We start from the raw sequence: 17,513 nt of genomic DNA, 5'->3' as shown, positions 1-17,513 counted from the left end.
GAAACTTCTGCGTGGAAACACTGCTCGGTGGTCAGATTTCCTGGCCGAGTCCCCGGATTTGGACATCACTTATGTTCAAGAAGCGCGCAATCAGGTGGCTGATGCCTTGTCTTGCCGTCCCGGTCTCTTTAACACCTGCTTGCACGACACACCACCGACACCGCTGATGCTCGCAGTAGAACAAGCACGCGCTGCTTCTCGCTCTCGTGATCGGCCTGCCAAATACAGGGGGCTCGCCGGCATTCGTTTGCGACGATCCAGACAACGCACCCTGCCATCGCCACCTTCAGCTCTGCCTCCTGAGCCCAATACAGAGGCGGAACACCCTACACCTGCAACGAAGACAAGAGCTGACCCTGCTGATGTGCACGCATGGCCGCAAGCTTACTCGAAGTGTCCCGTTTTCCGCGCTCCCTACGAAGTCGCTGCAAAACAACCAGGAGACGCTATACCGATAGAATTTCGTAATCGCCCCTTTCGCTATGTGCCGCCTTACTTGCACATTTGTATTCATGGACTATGGAGAATCTGTGTCCCACAATTCCATGAGTTCCTTCCTAACGTTCTGTATTCACATCATGATCATGTGACAGCCGGCCATCGGGGACAGAAAAAGAGATTTACGGCTCTGAGCAAGCACTACTACTGGCCAAGAATGCGCGCCTACGCTACTGCTTACGTTGAGTCATGCACTCACTGTCGAGCGTCAAAGTCCCTTAACCAGAAGCCTGCCGGCCTTCTTCAACAGTTGCTCATCCCTTCTCGTCGATGGGCGCACGTGAGTCTTGACTTTATCACAGATCTTCCCCTTACAACGACAGGGCACGACTCGATTCTCGTGATGGTCGACTCCCTCAGCAAGACGGCTCATTTCATTCCGGCAAAGAAGTCATTCACAGCAGCAGACACCGTGGAGCTTCTCGCAGATCGTCTTATCCGCCACCACGGATTTCCAGAGGTCCTCATGTTGGACCGGGACTTCCGCTTCCAGTCAGATCTTTAGCAGCAACCATGTCACCGCTTAAACATCAAACGCGCCATGTCCTCATCCCATGATCTGCAAAGCGACGGTTAAACTGAAAGGGTTAACCGCACACTGGAGCAGATGCTTGGTACCTACATCCAATGCGAGGAACGCGAGTGGGAGCGTTTGTTTCCGGCCCTGGAACTTGCCTACAACACGACAATCCACTAGTCTACCGAGCCCTCTCCCTTCGAGGTCATGATCAGCGAAAACCCGCTGACTGCTGCAAATCTTGATATCATAGGCGCGTTAGCTCCTACGCTCATTCCTCCGATGACTAAGCTCTTCCGGCAACTCTGCGACAGAGCGCAGAACCACATACGGAAAGCAAAATGGCAGCAGGAATATTACGCAGACAAAAAGCGCCGAGCTGTGGAGTATGCAGTCGGCGACAAGGTTTGGCTCAGCAGCAAGCATATACCGGGTTCATCTAGCTGCCCTAACTTCAAGCCCTGTTACCGAGGACCCTTTGAAATCACTGGACGAATAGGCACCGTTGCTTGCCGTCTTGCTTTACCTCCCACCTATGAATGCCACAACGTTTTCCCTGTTTCGCAGCTAGTTCCCCACCGCCCCCGCCCTCCAGACTTGGTTCCCCAGGAAGCCGACACCACCTGGCCCCCTATCCGCGATGCAGCAGGCAGTCCGACAGAGGAGTATGAGGTCGATTATATTACGAACCAACGCGGCTCAGGCGCTGACGCCCAGAGCCTCGTCAAATCGCGCGGCACCCGCGAAGATCAAGCCACGTGGAAGCCCGCAAACCACCTAACGGGATCTCAGGCTTTGTTCCGCGCTTGGCACCGCCGTCAAAGAAGACATCTTCAAGCTCGATACAATCTTGCTCCTTCCGAGGCGTAGCGGTTTGGGTCCGTCAGCTTCCATCACACGACGGCCTTCAATGACGACGGGCGAGGAAATGCTGCGCATCGCATGCACTCATGGCATTAGCTTCAGAAGGGAACAGACACTAAAAAAGCAGAAATAATATGTTCTGGGTAGGCCGGTTCAGCCCGGCAAAAGAGGAAGTTGTAGCGAGCAGGCACTACAACGGGTCTTGCTGGTGACCTATAGAGAATAGCTAACTGATGACCTATAGGCGGTTAACAGGTTGAGACGCGAACTGAGCACTGTAACCTCTTACTAATGGAATGGAAATGCAATTTATTAACAAATTAACGTGTACAAACTATAAATGCGTGCGAGTGCTCCAAGATTGGGGCTGCCGACAACGACGGCACGACCAGCAAAACAAGAACGAAAAGGAACGACTTTAATCAAATACGGTTTCGAGAACTTGAGATAAACGGTCTTTTTAATAAATTGGTAGACGATAGGCAATCAATGTGTCGGTAGTTGGGAAGATTTCATTGAACGCTAGAGTTGAGGGTCATGCAGCATCGTAGACGCTGTAGAGAGCGCAGTGTACTGCAACGCTGGCTTCCTTCCACAGAGTGCACCTGTGAGCACCTCCCCTTCGCTGTTCTAGATGCTTCGCCGATACTGCATCGGGGGAGAGCCCGAAAGGCGAACCAAAACCGAAGTTCAGTCACTGGCGCAGCCAGACAACCTCCTCAATGCCTTAAAGGCTCTACTAACCCTAACGTGCTCTGCAACGCATGGAAGGGTCGAATGTCTTCATTGCGCTTCTATGACAGCGCGGGTCATCGGTTCTTTGGAATCGAGTACTAGCGGCTTGTTTCCCTATGTCAGGCGTTGCATAGTAGGCCGTTGTTAAAATGGTACTTTATCTTCAAACGCACGGGCTGCAAAAACAAGGTGTTAGCAATCCTTCCATGTAGGCCCCGCTGTACGAAATTAAGCCGCTTCTGTGGCGATGTAACACTTCAAGCTAATGAGGTAGCGGTAACCCTCCGAGGTCACTTGAGATATCTCAACATTGGATCTATGTGCAGCATTACCCACAAGTAAGCACACTGCGTTCATGATTAAATAGGATAGTGCTCATGGAACGAAATCGTTATTCCCTTGCCTTTTCGCTTTCTCCCTGCAAAGACAAAGCCAACATGTTACAACCTGCCCTCAGCTTCAAAGCATAGCTAAAAGACCTACCTCTTCGACTTCAGCACGTCTCATGCCTCGTCGCTTAAAATCATGAATAATCTGCGAAGTTCAACCTTAGATACCAACTGTGCAGTCTTGACGCGTTTTCTAGGCATTGCGCTCTGATGAAACGGGGAGTGGGGTTGCTGGTGCAAAATTAGGAAGGATTGAAGAAAAGGACTCGTTTAATATAATGGGCACTGCTGCATTGCGTGTTGTCGCTGCGTTCGTGGTAAGACAAAGCCCTTGCTGTTGCCGCCAGTACGTTGCGTGCTCAATTCTGTGGACCCGGAAGACGCCCTTCTAGGACAGTCCGGTTGCTGATTAGTCTGTACGAGTCAAAGCTTCTGCACTATTTGTCACTCAGTGGATATGGTGAAGCTGGTGTCTTTCGTGTTGCAGCGTCTCCTGTAAGAGTGGTAACGCATGTTTGTTGGTGCCGCCCGAACTTGGATGCTTAAAGGTCGATTTCTGTTCCTGTGTCCCACGAACCAGCTCCTGCGTACTGAGACAATCCTTGTTATCTTTGCACAGCCGAAACAGGGTGATTGCCTTTGCGTGTATCTGCATTAGCGCGTAGCATATACGGGCAAAGTCGTGAAACGCTGTTTGGCTCGTCCACAACCACATGGTAAATCTGCGTACGGATTCCCCTAAATTACGAGCGAACTGCCCCCAACACATTTTGCGCCCTCTGATCATGCGAGATCAAGTTTGCCACCCTAAAGAGCTACATGACGGCGCCCATTCAGCCCATACATGGCCAAGGCAATTCGTCTTCGACAACAATGCATGCCCAAATCATGCATATTTGGCTCCTGCGTAGCCCATTTGCAACAGATTCTTCAACAGAGAAATTCCTTTTTATACAGTAAAATTAAGTGCCAGCGAGGCTTGCCACATCAACCTGCCTCGTGCTGGCACCTCGCTCGTTCTCTGCCCAGCCAGTGCTATTCTTGCCATCGCCCTAAGTCTTGCCTTTTTCCAGCACAGCAAGCGCTTTTCGGGAAACTCACATGGATGAATAAATCATTGCTTCTGCTCACGGTTTTGCTCCACCACGAACAAAACGAAGCGAAAGATCTATACAGAAGGTCCGTATTGCCTACTGCGGGACACTAAAACCCAAGTCGTCATGCTTCCTGAGGAAGCTCTGTACTAACACAATGAGTCGGGGCGAACGACATGCCACTACGTTCCAAAGAACCGAGCCTTGAAATCAGCTAATTTGCGGATTGCGCTGGTGGAATTACCCCTAAAATGAAAAAGTTTCTCAACGGGAAAAGGAATCCTATACTATTTTCAGAGTCGTTGTAGGCCCGAAGCTACAGAAATAACTGAGATAATGCTATGCGCAACACTTCATTGTGTGCGCTTCCACCCCAATAGAAGCACGACGTCGAACACTACTAAACATGCTCAATGTTATGAAAAGACAATGAAATAAGTTTCCTTGTTTCTTACTGACGCAAAGTCAGCGGCCAAGCTCATGTGTTCTTTTAGCATATGCAGGATTGGGTGACCCTGAGAAATGCAAACGAGTCAAGCCCAAGCTACACGCGCCCTACGAACTCAGAAAGTCTAGCATACTCCTGTCCAACGGGGAATCTTTGGTCCTGCTGAGCATTTTATCCTCAGCTTCGGGCTGTGGCTGTCTTGTTCTTTTAGTTTAGGCACAGGTTAACATTTGGTGGCATCCATTTCTTTTCTCCTGACAGGTGATTTTGCCGCAGCATTCTCCTGGAAATTTCTTCAGATGAACAGTAGAGGCAAAAATGGGATTTCAACCTAAATATGTACTTTTATTTAAGCTCTGTGTACTTTTCCTGAGCGTCATGCCTGCCTTGACTGCAAGTGTTGGAGAGCAAGTCGTACTCACGCGGAGAGTAGACCAACGCGTGCCGTATCATGAGTCAAACGGAACTGATTCAGTTCTCATCAGCAGTTTGAGTGTGCCCGGTTCGGCATTACATAGGCGCAGCAGAAGCCGGTGGCTGGGACCTCTCAGCCACCGGGATTCATCATTGCGCCTATGTGGCATTATTGCTGCTGCTCTAGCCGCAGCGTTCATCGTGTTGATATGTTTTCAGAAGACTGAAGCAGCATCAACGGGGTCAGCACTGCCAAGAAATCTTGATGGCGGAAAGGACACTGAGAAGCTGCCTAGGTGCCCTGTAGGCCGACCTTCTTGTTGAGCATGTGCAGAGTTACCAAGGAACTAATTGTCATAGGTGGAGATGCGTCTGGCTCCAGTAAACACAGGGATGTATACATTTTGCTGACGCTAGGGTTGTGAGTGCAAGGGGAGTTCGACTTGCAGAACGCCCTCTACAGCGGGTTGATTTTTGGCGAAAGCCGACCAGATTTGCGGAAAGAGATAAGGTTCCAAGCAAAAATGTCGGATAGAAGGTTGTCACTGGCTTTGCTAATCACTGAGCACTTTCCCGGTGAACGGATTCGATGCAGTTGGAGTTGGGCACGTGGTTTGTAGACTACAGAGTCAACCCGAATGCCTTTGTGAACGCAGTGAAAGGCCCAATAGGGCCACCAACCTCCAGTATTATTGGCAGTGCACTGCATTAGGAAGGGAATGTATGCCAGTGAGGCGTTCTTTACCAAGCTAGGCCTTAGTCTTTTTCTGGTGTGGCCAAAGAATTCCTGAGACTTGACCAATGGAGGCAGTGGCAATACCGGAGTCATTCCATTGTTTCTTCACAATTCTGGCCATTAGCAGTAAGGCTTAATGGCTATATTCTTCTGTGGTGCAAAAGCACATCTGAGTCTGATACTTGGCTGTCCGTTCGATAGTTCTAGACCAGCAACAACGCCACTTCTGGACCAGCAGCAACGTCAAAAGGCAGATTGTCGTGTTTTTCCTCCCGATAGAACATTTTTACCTACTGCAGGCGAACTGCTGCCACTTTTGTACTAAATGCGAAGCTTGAAGATTGCAAGAGAAGCAGAGGCAGCAGACACAAGTACGCTTCCTGCAGAGACCAACGGGGGAGCCTGCCTCTCACCGGAGCCATGTGGCCACAATGACTGGAATGTAAGAATGGTACCAGCGCCACAAATAAGATCGAATTTGAATATAAAAGGAGTGAATTTTCCGTCCTACTAGAACATCGCAATAGTGCCTTTCCAATGGCTCCAGCCCTTCAACTGCTGACTGCTTCATCGATTCACCCCTGTCTATCTGTTATCTTGAAGTGAGCTGTCTAATGTGGCTCCAGGAGCTTGTATTTCGTCATTCAGCGTTCCGTATATAAGTTCCTGCCTGATCCCATGTGTAGAAGTGCGTGTGATGCTGCACGTTCATGCAGCCGGGAGGCTGTACGGCTACGCGATTTCTGTCTAGTTTCAATCGCATGTATCATGATGCTTCAGAGTAGCCGGGCGGGCGTCGAACTACAATTAGACTTGTTGGAGCGGCAATTGCAGCAGGCGCCTCGGAAGAACGACCGAAAGCCCTTCATATTTAGCAGGTGGGTTCTCTCAGCCCCGAGTGTGCGTGCCCCTGGCAGAACGTAGCGCATAACAACGAACAAAAGCTCAGCTGCCCTGCCCTGCGGGCAGAAACAGGGAAAGTGTAAACAAATACAAAGCAAAACGAGTCAAACGCGCGGCAAAACACAGAGAATAAGGTAATTTAGATGCGAAAGTGTCGATGTGTACCTGGTATAGTCGGCAAGACTGCATTATTACACATCTTTTGCCATTCACACGACTTGGTCACACGGCTTTTATTGGGAAACCATGATCATATTTTTTTCTTGACACACTCTAGTGCAACCACGCGGCGGCCTATCACCACAGCATTGGGGCCAGTCAGGAGTGGAGAAGCGAACCCAGTCACGGGGAACAATAATGGCCACCGAGTTGCACCGCGGAGATGAAATGCGGGGAAATACAATGCTAGGGACAAGCTAGCGCATAAGAGATGATACTCTGCGCAGTGGTGGCGTGCAATGCTGCGCACAAAGCCGGTCAGGAAGCCGGGGGTGTGCTAAGTGTCGCCAAGACGGTACAGCCTACTTAATATGAGGGAGCTGGTCCCACCTAATACCAAGCTGGATTCACTGGTGAAGCTCCTCTGCTTGCGCATGCATCACGTAGCTTCAACAGACCACCAGGAGTAGAGCGGCAACAGCTAAGTGTAAGACGGCGGCTTCACAGATTGTCTGTTCGCTGCAGCTCATGATGAGAGGCTGCGCACTGGTCGAGTAATGAATCAACTAACGATGTGGTAAACTCGCCAATTGATTTTGGTGACATCCCAGTGATAAGCAGACGGTATGATCTCCACTCATCTACATGAAGTCCTGTGTACACCCATATTGGATGGAAGTCACAAGTGGCAGCACAGGTGAGAGCGCAGATCAAAAGGCTAGTTCGGCTGGCAAGCACGAGTTCGGGCGATCGTAGTGGCCTACAACAAGGGGTTGATGTCATGCAGGGACTACAGAAATTGAGTAAATGGTCACGCCCACGGCTGTGTGAAGCGCCGCAGGAAAGCAGGAATATGTGTATTCCTCAGACACCGCAACTTTTCCGTAATGCGTCCAGTCAAGTGCCCCAACTAGTGGCCAAGAACACTGAGGATAATGCAGAATCGCTGTTGCCTGACGTCTAATTATAATGAGGCCTGTTTGGTGAACGGCTTGGTGCAGTTGGAGATGAGATACTCCACGCATTACGTCAGCACCGCGCTGCCTTTTCCGGCATACTACCTGTACGGCTGCGGATAAAGCGCCCTGAGGACCAACAAGTCTTACTTTTGCTTGAAAACCCCCCAACGAAGTCGAGTACCTGTCGTATGGCGCTCAATGAAGTCAAGCAGGTGATAGCCAGGCCCTCAGGAATTCTGTAGATTGACCTTTCTCACTCTGCCATCTGCGCGCCAATAATCATGGTTGAGAAAAACGACGACGGCTTCAGGAAGCAGAATCATAAAGCGGATGGTGACTTACGATAAAATTGTTTCATGTCCTCATGGCCTTCTGTGGCCTCTTCGTGTTCCTGTTTAAGCTATTTAAAATACGTAATGAGAAACAATAGCCCTTTACTGAACTCAGTTCTTGGGTAAATTTACATCAGATCCGCATTGCTGAGAATGACGAGCTGAAGATTGCTTTTCCACTTGGTCTTGGGTTCATCTTTGTGTAAGGTAATGCTTTTCAGCTTTAAGGGTACACCGCCACAGCCTTTCAAGCCAACATTAACACGTTCCTCCAACTCGGCCTAGATCAGAATGTTGGATGATGTGCTAATGTACGGCTCCTATACGTCCAGGCAAACTGACCTGTGTAAAGTCCTTATCATCTTTCCCCATGCATCAGCGTTACCTCGGCCTTCGCAAGTGGAAGATTACAGGGCGAAAACTAACCCATATCGGCTATATAATCGACACAAAGGGTGTCGAATCAGTTGCAGATACGATACAGGTCATTCGTGAATTGCTCGAGGAGTTGAACAGCAGGATTCACGTCCGCAGCTTCTTTGGTGTGATACAGTTTTACTGCCTGTCCACGGGGCCAGGTTGGCTTTGCCGGTGCAAAAGTAAGAAGTTCCTGTCCTCATTCAGCGTGTTAACCCTGATCAACAGCTAGCTGTCTTCTTTGTCTTCCTTGTGGCCACAGCTCTGGTGGGGTGCAGGATTCCCCGTTGGTCTCTGGAGGAAGCGTACTCGAGTCTGCTGCCTCTGCTTCTCTTGTAGTTTTAAAGCTGCGCATTTAGACCAAATGTGGCAGCAGTGCGTCCACAGGAGGGAAAAGTGTCCTGACGGGAGGAAGAAAACGACATTCTGACTTTTGACGTTGTTGCTGTCCCGAACTAGCGAACGGACAGTCATAAATCAGACTCAGATGTGCCTTGGCACCACAGAAGAATATAGTCATCAATCTGTATTCGTAATGACCAGAATTGTGAAGAAACAATGGAATGACTCCGGGAGACATTAATTGCCATTGCCTTTTCTGCTCAGTGGTTTTCTCTAGTATGGTGGCGTGTGGATTGCGTCGGTGGAATTACCCCTAAAATGAAAAAGTTTCTCAACGGGAAAAGGAATCCTATACTATTTTCAGAGTCGTTGTAGGCCCGAAGCTACAGAAATAACTGAGATAATGCTATGCGCAACACTTCATTGTGTGCGCTTCCACCCCAATAGAAGCACGACGTTGAACACTACTAAACATGCTCAATGTTATGAAAAGACAATGAAATAAGTTTCCTTGTTTCTTACTGACGCAAAGTCAGCGGCCAAGCTCATGTGTTCTTTTAGCATATGCAGGATTGGGTGACCCCGAGAAATGCAAACGAGTCAAGCCCAAGCTACACGCGCCCTACGAACTCAGAAAGTCTAGCATACTCCTGTCCAATGGGGAATCTTTGGTCCTGCTGAGCATTTTATCCTCGGCTTCGGGCTGTGGCTGTCTTGTTCTTTTAGTTTAGGCACAGGTTAACATTTGGTGGCATCCATTTCTTTTCTCCTGACAGGTGATTTTGCCGCAGCATTCTCCTGGAAATTTCTTCAGATGAACAGTAGAGGCAAAAATGGGATTTCAACCTAAATATGTACTTTTATTTAAGCTCTGTGTACTTTTCCTGAGCGTCATGCCTGCCTTGACTGCAAGTGTTGGAGAGCAAGTCGTACTCACGCGGAGAGTAGACCAACGCGTGCCGTATCATGAGTCAAACGGAACTGATTCAGTTCTCATCAGCAGTTTGAGTGTGCCCGGTTCGGCATTACATAGGCGCAGCAGAAGCCGGTGGCTGGGACCTCTCAGCCACCGGGATTCATCATTGCGCCTATGTGGCATTATTGCTGCTGCTCTAGCCGCAGCGTTCATCGTGTTGATATGTTTTCAGAAGACTGAAGCAGCATCAACGGGGTCAGCACTGCCAAGAAATCTTGATGGCGGAAAGGACACTGAGAAGCTGCCTAGGTGCCCTGTAGGCCGACCTTCTTGTTGAGCATGTGCAGAGTTACCAAGGAACTAATTGTCATAGGTGGAGATGCGTCTGGCTCCAGTAAACACAGGGATGTATACATTTTGCTGACGCTAGGGTTGTGAGTGCAAGGGGAGTTCGACTTGCAGAACGCCCTCTACAGCGGGCTGATTTTTGGCGAAAGCCGACCAGATTTGCGGAAAGAGATAAGGTTCCAAGCAAAAATGTCGGATAGAAGGTTGTCACTGGCTTTGCTAATCACTGAGCACTTTCCCGGTGAACGGATTCGATGCAGCTGGAGTTGGGCACGTGGTTTGTAGACTACAGAGTCAACCCGAATGCCTTTGTGAACGCAGTGAAAGGCCCAATAGGGCCACCAACCTCCAGTATTATTGGTAGTGCACTGCATTAGGAAGGGAATGTATGCCAGTGAGGCGTTCTTTACCAAGCTAGGCCTTAGTCTTTTTCTGGTGTGGCCAAGGAGCTCCTGAGACGTTGGCAGGGGACTTTCGCCACATCTGAGGAGAAAGCAACTGCAGATGTTGCATGAATGAATCCGTAACTGGAAAATCAGGTGAGTTCAGGGCTGCGGACCTTCTGTATAGATCATTTGCCACCTTTTTTCGTGGTGGAGCAAAACCGTGAGCAGAAGCGAGGATTTATTCATCCATGTGAGTTTCCCGAAAAGCGCTTGCTGTGCTGGAAAAAAGGCAAAACTTAGGGCGATAGCAAGAATAGCACTGGCTGGGCAGAGAACGAGCGAGGTGCCAGCACGAGGCAGGTTGATGTGGCAAGCCTCGCTGGCACTTAATTTTACTGTATAAAAAGGAATTTCTCTGTTGAAGAATCTGTTGCAAATGGGCTACGCAGGAGCCAAATATGCATGATTTGGGCATGCATTGTTGTCGAAGACGAATTGCCTTGGCCATGTATGGGCTGAATGGGCGCCGACATGTAGCTCTTTAGGGTGGCAAACTTGATCTCGCATGATCAGAGGGCGCAAAATGTGTTGGGGGCAGTTCGCTCGTAGTTTAGGGGAATCCGTACGCAGATTTACCATGTGGCTGTGGACGAGCCAAACAACGTTTCACGACTTTGCCCGTAAATGATACGCGCTAGTGCAGATACACGCAAAGGCAATCACCCTGTTTCGGCTGTGCAAAGATAACAAGGATCGTCTCAGTACGCAGGAGCTGGTTCGTGGGACACAGGAACGGAGATAGACCTTTAAGCATCCAAGTTCGGGCGGCACCAACAAACATGCGTTACCACTCTTACAGGAGACGCTGCAACACGAAAGACACCAGCTTCACCATATCCACTGAGTGACAAATAGTGCAGAAGCTTTGACTCGTACAGACTAATCAGCAACCGGACTGTCCTAGAAGGGCGTCTTCCGGGTCCACAGAATTGAGCACGCAACGTACTGGCGGCAACAGCAAGGGCTTTGTCTTACCACGAACGCAGCGACAACACGCAATGCAGCAGTGCCCATTATATTAAACGAGTCCTTTTCTTCAATCCTCCCTAATTTTGCACCAGCAACCCCACTCCCCGTTTCATCAGAGCGCAATGCCTAGAAAACGCGTCAAGACTGCACAGTTGGTATCTAAGGTTGAACTTCGCAGATTATTCATGATTTTAAGCGACGAGGCATGAGACGTGCTGAAGTCGAAGAGGTAGGTCTTTTAGCTATGCTTTGAAGCTGAGGGCAGGTTGTAACATGTTGGCTTTGTCTTTGCAGGGAGAAAGCGAAAAGGCAAGGGAATAACGATTTCGTTCCATGAGCACTATCCTATTTAATCATGAACGCAGTGTGCTTACTTGTGGGTAATGCTGCACATAGATCCAATGTTGAGATATCTCAAGTGACCTCGGAGAGTTACCGCTACCTCATTAGCTTGAAGTGTTACATCGCCACAGAAGCGGCTTAATTTCGTACAGCGGGGCCTACATGGAAGGATTGCTAACACCTTGTTTTTGCAGCCCGTGCGTTTGAAGATAAAGTACCATTTTAACAACGGCCTACTATGCAACGCCTGACATAGGGAAACAAGCCGCTAGTACTCGATTCCAAAGAACCGATAACCCGCGCTGTCATAGAATCGCAATGAAGACATTCGATCCTTCCATGCGTTGCAGAGCACGTTAGGGTTAGTAGAGTCTTTAAGGCATTGAGGAGGTTGTCTGGCTGCGCCAATGACTGAACTTCGGTTGTGGTTCGCTTTTCGGGCTTCCCGCCGATGCAATATCGGCGAAGCATCTAGAACAGCGAAGGGGCGGTGCTCACAGGTGTGTAAGGAGGCCAGCGTGCTGTCGAGGCCGTGGGTGGCCTGTGTTGTCGACAGAACGGACGAGGTGGTACACTGCTGCTCCAAACTGTAGGTCCCAGGGTTTGGAAGTGTGTCTGTGATTGCTAGAGGATAATGTGACAAATTGGGAAATTCAGGAACTCAGAATTAGGCTCTGTCGAAACGCTCAAGTTTGGGCTTACACCTTTTCGTGATTTTTGGTGGTTGAGTGGAAGGAGCTGATTCAGAGTCTTGCAAGTGCAACAGAAATTACTGGTAAAGTTGGCCAATACGGAAATGGCTAGGGTCGAGCATGCACTTGGAACTTAAATTCAGCTAGTGAGCGGAACTAGAGGCTTTCAGGTAACTAGTTTGCAGCAGGTCTCTAGAAACAGTCTGAACATGCTGGCGAACCACCGTTTCGGGGACCAGTGATTCACAGTGACAGGTGTGGATTCTTTTGCTTTTGTGGTTGGACAGTGGCCTAGGGTCTATGTGTGCCCATGGGGCATAGAGATGAACAGCACCAGAGCCTTGAGGAATGTGAAAAGTAAGCTTTTGTGGACGTTCATCAGAGAACTGGCGGTGCGTATTCAGGCTAAATTAGCTTTTCTACGTGATGGTACCGTGTCCATAAAACGGGCTGAAGTCACCACAGCTGCGAAGTAGAGGAACTACGATGACGAAAACTGTGAACGTCGAAAGATAACACAGTGTTCATTTGTCGCAAATTATGGGAGGAGCCAAACAGCTTAGCAACTTGTGAACATTTTACACTGGGAATGCTTTTGCGTTTTGAACGCGAATTTCCTAGGGCAACGTTGATGAGGCAGAGTTGGCTTCTACAAAATCTGCGAGTGATGACACTGAATTGTGTCTCGGCCGCGCTAGTTATGGAAAATTTTCTCTTTGCTTGGATACGTCGACAACGTCTAAGTGATCAAAGGTGCAAGATAAGTGTGCAGAGAAGGTGAAATTTAGGCAGCACGGACGCTGTCCGGTGTGCAGAAGCGTTGAGCTGCCATCTCTAGAAATTGAGACGCGCGCTCGCCCAGTTAAACTTGCCGTCAGACTGTACGTCGAGATGCAAGCCTGCTTTCAGGGTTTTCGTTTGAAATAATGCTGAGGCCGAGTTGCCAAAGAGGTGATCTTGAGAGAATCCTTGCAACCGCCTTGTCCTAAAGGGCGAGGCAAACAGCGGAGACTTGCGCAAACCCAAGGTGGCGAAAAAGTTTGACAAAAGGCTACTGAGCATGGAGACGCTAAGCCTGTGTTCCGGTGGCAGCCTCATCTTGTAGCTCCATTTACAGCTAAGCGTCTGCGCCAGTGGCAGCCTCTTCTTCTCGCTGCACTTGGAGGAACCCGTGACGCGTGGTTTGATTGGGTCGCCCTCAAGTAGTGGTGCAGCAAAACTACCTTGGCACACTACAGGGCGGACATGAAGTAGCGACGACAGATGCTGGTTTAAGCAAATTGAAAACGGGCTGACTCGAGTTGAGGCCAAAACAGACGTAGTACCTCGCCTGTTCTCAGCTTCTTGGCACAGGCGTGGCGAAGCGCAACAATGGCGATTCAGTTCTGAAGGCACATGCTGCAAATACGACACTTGCTGTCAACGTGCTTACAAGACTTGGCCGGCTTCGCCCCATCGCAAGATTCAGGACTAATGTTTAAATTTTGCTCAGCTATTAGAGCGGAGACACGGGATCTCCAAGCATGAAGTGCTGAGCGAGGCGTGCCCGAAGTGGCACATCAACTGCATTGCTCGCTTCATCGATGGTGCATGTGTTGTGGGTTTTAGCAAGTACGTTTCCGTGCCGTATCACTTCATGCTAATCCCTCTTAATCTGTTAATTGGTCCTTGATACCAGTTAAGGACTGACGACTGATCTTCGTGCTATGCTGCTTCGTGGAACCTAGATTCGGCGACAGTTTGTGCCGCTTTGATGCGGCGAAGAGCTACATACAAGTAAGGTGTCGCAGACAACTGGGAGTCTTCAGACGGCTGAACAAGTTGTCGGGCTGACAATATGTAGTGTTTTGGTCTAACGAAGTGGCCTTAAGCGGGGACTGTTCACTCAGAGGATACTGTTTGTTTGCGTCAGACTAGAGCCACACAAGCAGCTGTTGTGGTCTGCTGAAAAGACATGCTGCTCAGCTGTGATGCAACAGTGATGTATAGTGCCGGCCGTCACATGATTTTATTCTGACGGGGCGTCGACCCATAAGCATCCAAGGCACACGAAGCGTTAGAAAGCGGCCTTAGTGCTTCGTTGTCTTTTCACGACTGGTATAATCGGGAAGTGGGGGCGTGTTTAAGGAAGTGCGTGGGGATGCAGAATTTTGTTTGGCGGCTTTCGTGTGTGCAGTTCGTGTGTAGCATTTGAGTAAGTACCTGGGCAGGCAGGCCAGTGCCTCACTCGGTGACCGTTTGGAGTGAAGATGAATTTAGGCGACGCGTGCAAGTGTCGTGAACTGAAGATACAGTGCGAAAGCATGGCGCACCGACAGAAGACTTGAGACAGAAGACTTGAGGCATTTCGTGTGAACAACTGAGGAATCATTCGTGTTGTTAAGCTTGTGTTTTCTGCGGGTCGGACGTCAGTGTCTCTCCTCGTTCCATGTTGCTTCGAGACGGTCACGGGATGTACAGGATATGTGATGGTCAGCGTGCGTTTGAGGTTATTTGGGGTGAAGAAAAGGTGTAGTATGGCATGGCGGCTCCCCCGAGACGTAGTTTCGCACCCTTGACGTAGTTGTTTGAGGCGCACGCTGCGAACATGTGGCTTGCGGTTGCTTTGTTACCGAAGGTTGACAGGCGTGGATGACAGGTTTCACGTGTTGTTCCGTGTTCCAAAGTTTCGCATTTAACCGGCAGCATGTTGAAAGAGGCGAATGCTGTCAGCTGAACTGCTGTGTTGGAATATCCTAAGCAGGATTTAAGGAGTGCATTTGTTTTCTCCATTGTGCGCTGACTGTGAGGGCTTAGCAAGTATGTTTGCGTGCCACATCTCGTTTTGCTCTTTTGTCAGAATGCGTTACTTTGTTCTCGATATTAAATACTGACTGGCGATTAATTTGTGTGCTAAGCTGCCTCGTTAAACCGGCTCGGGATCATTTTGTGCGACTCTGAAGTGGTGAAGAGCTACATACAAGTAGGGAGTAGCGGACAACTGGACAACTGGAAGTTCTTAGAGGGCTGTACAAATTACGGGAGTGTCGATATGTGATGATTTGATCTGATGCAGTGGCGTTTGAGGTAAACTTTGACTGAGGGATACTGTCCGTTGGCATTATGAGCCGTTGTGGTCTGCTGGTAAGATACGTGATGCAGCAGTGATGTATAGTGCCGGCTGTCACATGATTTTATTCTGACGGGGCGTCGACCCATGTGCATCCAAGGCACACGAAGCGTTAGAAAGCGGCCTTAGTGCTTCGTTGTCTTTTCACGACTGGTATAATCGGGAAGTGGGGGCGTGTTTAAGGAAGTGCGTGGGGATGCAGAATTTTGTTTGGCGGCTTTCGTGTGTGCAGTTCGTGTGTAGCATTTGAGTAAGTACCTGGGCAGGCAGGCCAGTGCCTCACTCGGTGACCGTTTGGAGTGAAGATGAATTTAGGCGACGCGTGCAAGTGTCGTGAACTGAAGATACAGTGCGAAAGCATGGCGCACCGACAGAAGACTTGAGACAGAAGACTTGAGGCATTTCGTGTGAACAACTGAGGAATCATTCGTGTTGTTAAGCTTGTGTTTTCTGCGGGTCGGACGTCAGTGTCTCTCCTCGTTCCATGTTGCTTCGAGACGGTCACGGGATATACAGGATACGTGATGGTCAGCGTGCGTTTGAGGTTATTTGGGGTGAAGAAAAGGTGTAGTATGGCATGGCAGCTCCCCGGAGACGTAGTTTCGCACCCTTGACGTAGTTGTTTGAGGCGCACGCTGCGAACATGTGGCTTGCGGTTGCTTTGTTACCGAAGGTTGACAGGCGTGGATGACAGGTTTCAGGTGTTGTTCCGTGTTCCAAAGTTTCGCATTTAACCGGCAGCATGTTGAAAGAGGCGAATGCTGTCAGCTGAACTGCTGTGTTGGAATATCCTAAGCAGGATTTAAGGAGTGCATTTGTTTTCTCCATTGTGCGCTGACTGTGAGGGCTTAGCAAGTATGTTTGCGTGCCACATCTCGTTTTGCTCTTTTGTCAGAATGCGTTACTTTGTTCTCGATATTAAATACTGACTGGCGATTAATTTGTGTGCTAAGCTGCCTCGTTAAACCGGCTCGGGATCATTTTGTGCGACTCTGAAGTGGTGAAGAGCTACATACAAGTAGGGAGTAGCGGACAACTGGACAACTGGAAGTTCTTAGAGGGCTGTACAAATTACGGGGCTGTCGATATATGATGATTTGATCTGATGTAGTGGCGTTTGAGGTAAACGTTGACTGAGGGATACTGTCCGTTGGCATTATGAGCCGTTGTGGTCTGCTGGTAAGATACGCTGCTCAGCTGTGATGCAGCAGTGATGCATAGTGCCGGCTGTCACATGATTTTATTCTGACGGGGCGTCGACCCATGTGCATCCAAGGCACACGAAGCGTTAGAAAGCGGCCTTAGTGCTTCGTTGTCTTTTCACGACTGGTATAATCGGGAAGTGGGGGCGTGTTTAAGGAAGTGCGTGGGGATGCAGAATTTTGTTTGGCGGCTTTCGTGTGTGCAGTTCGTGTGTAGCATTTGAGTAAGTACCTGGGCAGGCAGGCCAGTGCCTCACTCGGTGACCGTTTGGAGTGAAGATGAATTTGGGCGACGCGTGCAAGTGTCGTGAACTGAAGATACAGTGCGAAAGCATGGCGCACCGACAGAAGACTTGAGACAGAAGACTTGAGGCATTTCGTGTGAACAACTGAGGAATCATTCGTGTTGTTAAGCTTGTGTTTTCTGCGGGTCGGACGTCAGTGTCTCTCCTCGTTCCATGTTGCTTCGAGACGGTCACGGGATATACAGGATACGTGATGGTCAGCGTGCGTTTGAGGTTATTTGGGGTGAAGAAAAGGTATGGCATGTCAAGACGGCTCCCCCGAGACGTAGTTTCGCACCCTTGACGTAGTTGTTTGAGGCGCACGCTGCGAACATGTGGCTTGCGGTTGCTTTGTTACCGAAGGTTGACAGGCGGGTTCACACATGACAGAATCCCGA

General features: G+C 49.5%; 2 protein-coding genes across 2 annotated transcripts; both read left to right on the top strand.

The window, feature by feature from the left end:
* Positions 1-655: 655 nt before the first annotated feature.
* ETH_00034725 (Similar to Transposon MAGGYgagandpolgenehomologues, related) lies at positions 656-1,003 on the top strand (the record flags this gene model as incomplete). Its single annotated transcript, XM_013376772.1, has 1 exon — positions 656-1,003. The coding sequence occupies one exon, from the start codon at positions 656-658 to the stop codon at positions 1,001-1,003; it is 348 nt and encodes a 115-aa protein (XP_013232226.1).
* A 219-nt stretch (positions 1,004-1,222) lies between these two features.
* On the top strand, positions 1,223-1,885 carry ETH_00034720 (uncharacterized protein; the record flags this gene model as incomplete). Its single annotated transcript, XM_013376771.1, has 1 exon — positions 1,223-1,885. One exon carries the CDS (start codon positions 1,223-1,225, stop codon positions 1,883-1,885), a length of 663 nt encoding a protein of 220 aa, XP_013232225.1.
* Between the last annotated feature and the right edge of the window lie 15,628 nt (positions 1,886-17,513).

Source organism: Eimeria tenella, genomic scaffold (assembly GCF_000499545.2).
Source record: "Eimeria tenella Houghton genomic scaffold, Eth_scaff4, whole genome shotgun sequence".
NCBI classification, from domain to species: Eukaryota; Apicomplexa; class Conoidasida; order Eucoccidiorida; family Eimeriidae; genus Eimeria; species Eimeria tenella.
The sequence above is the reverse complement of the archived record's forward strand: the minus strand, read 5'-3'. Positions and strand labels throughout refer to the sequence as shown.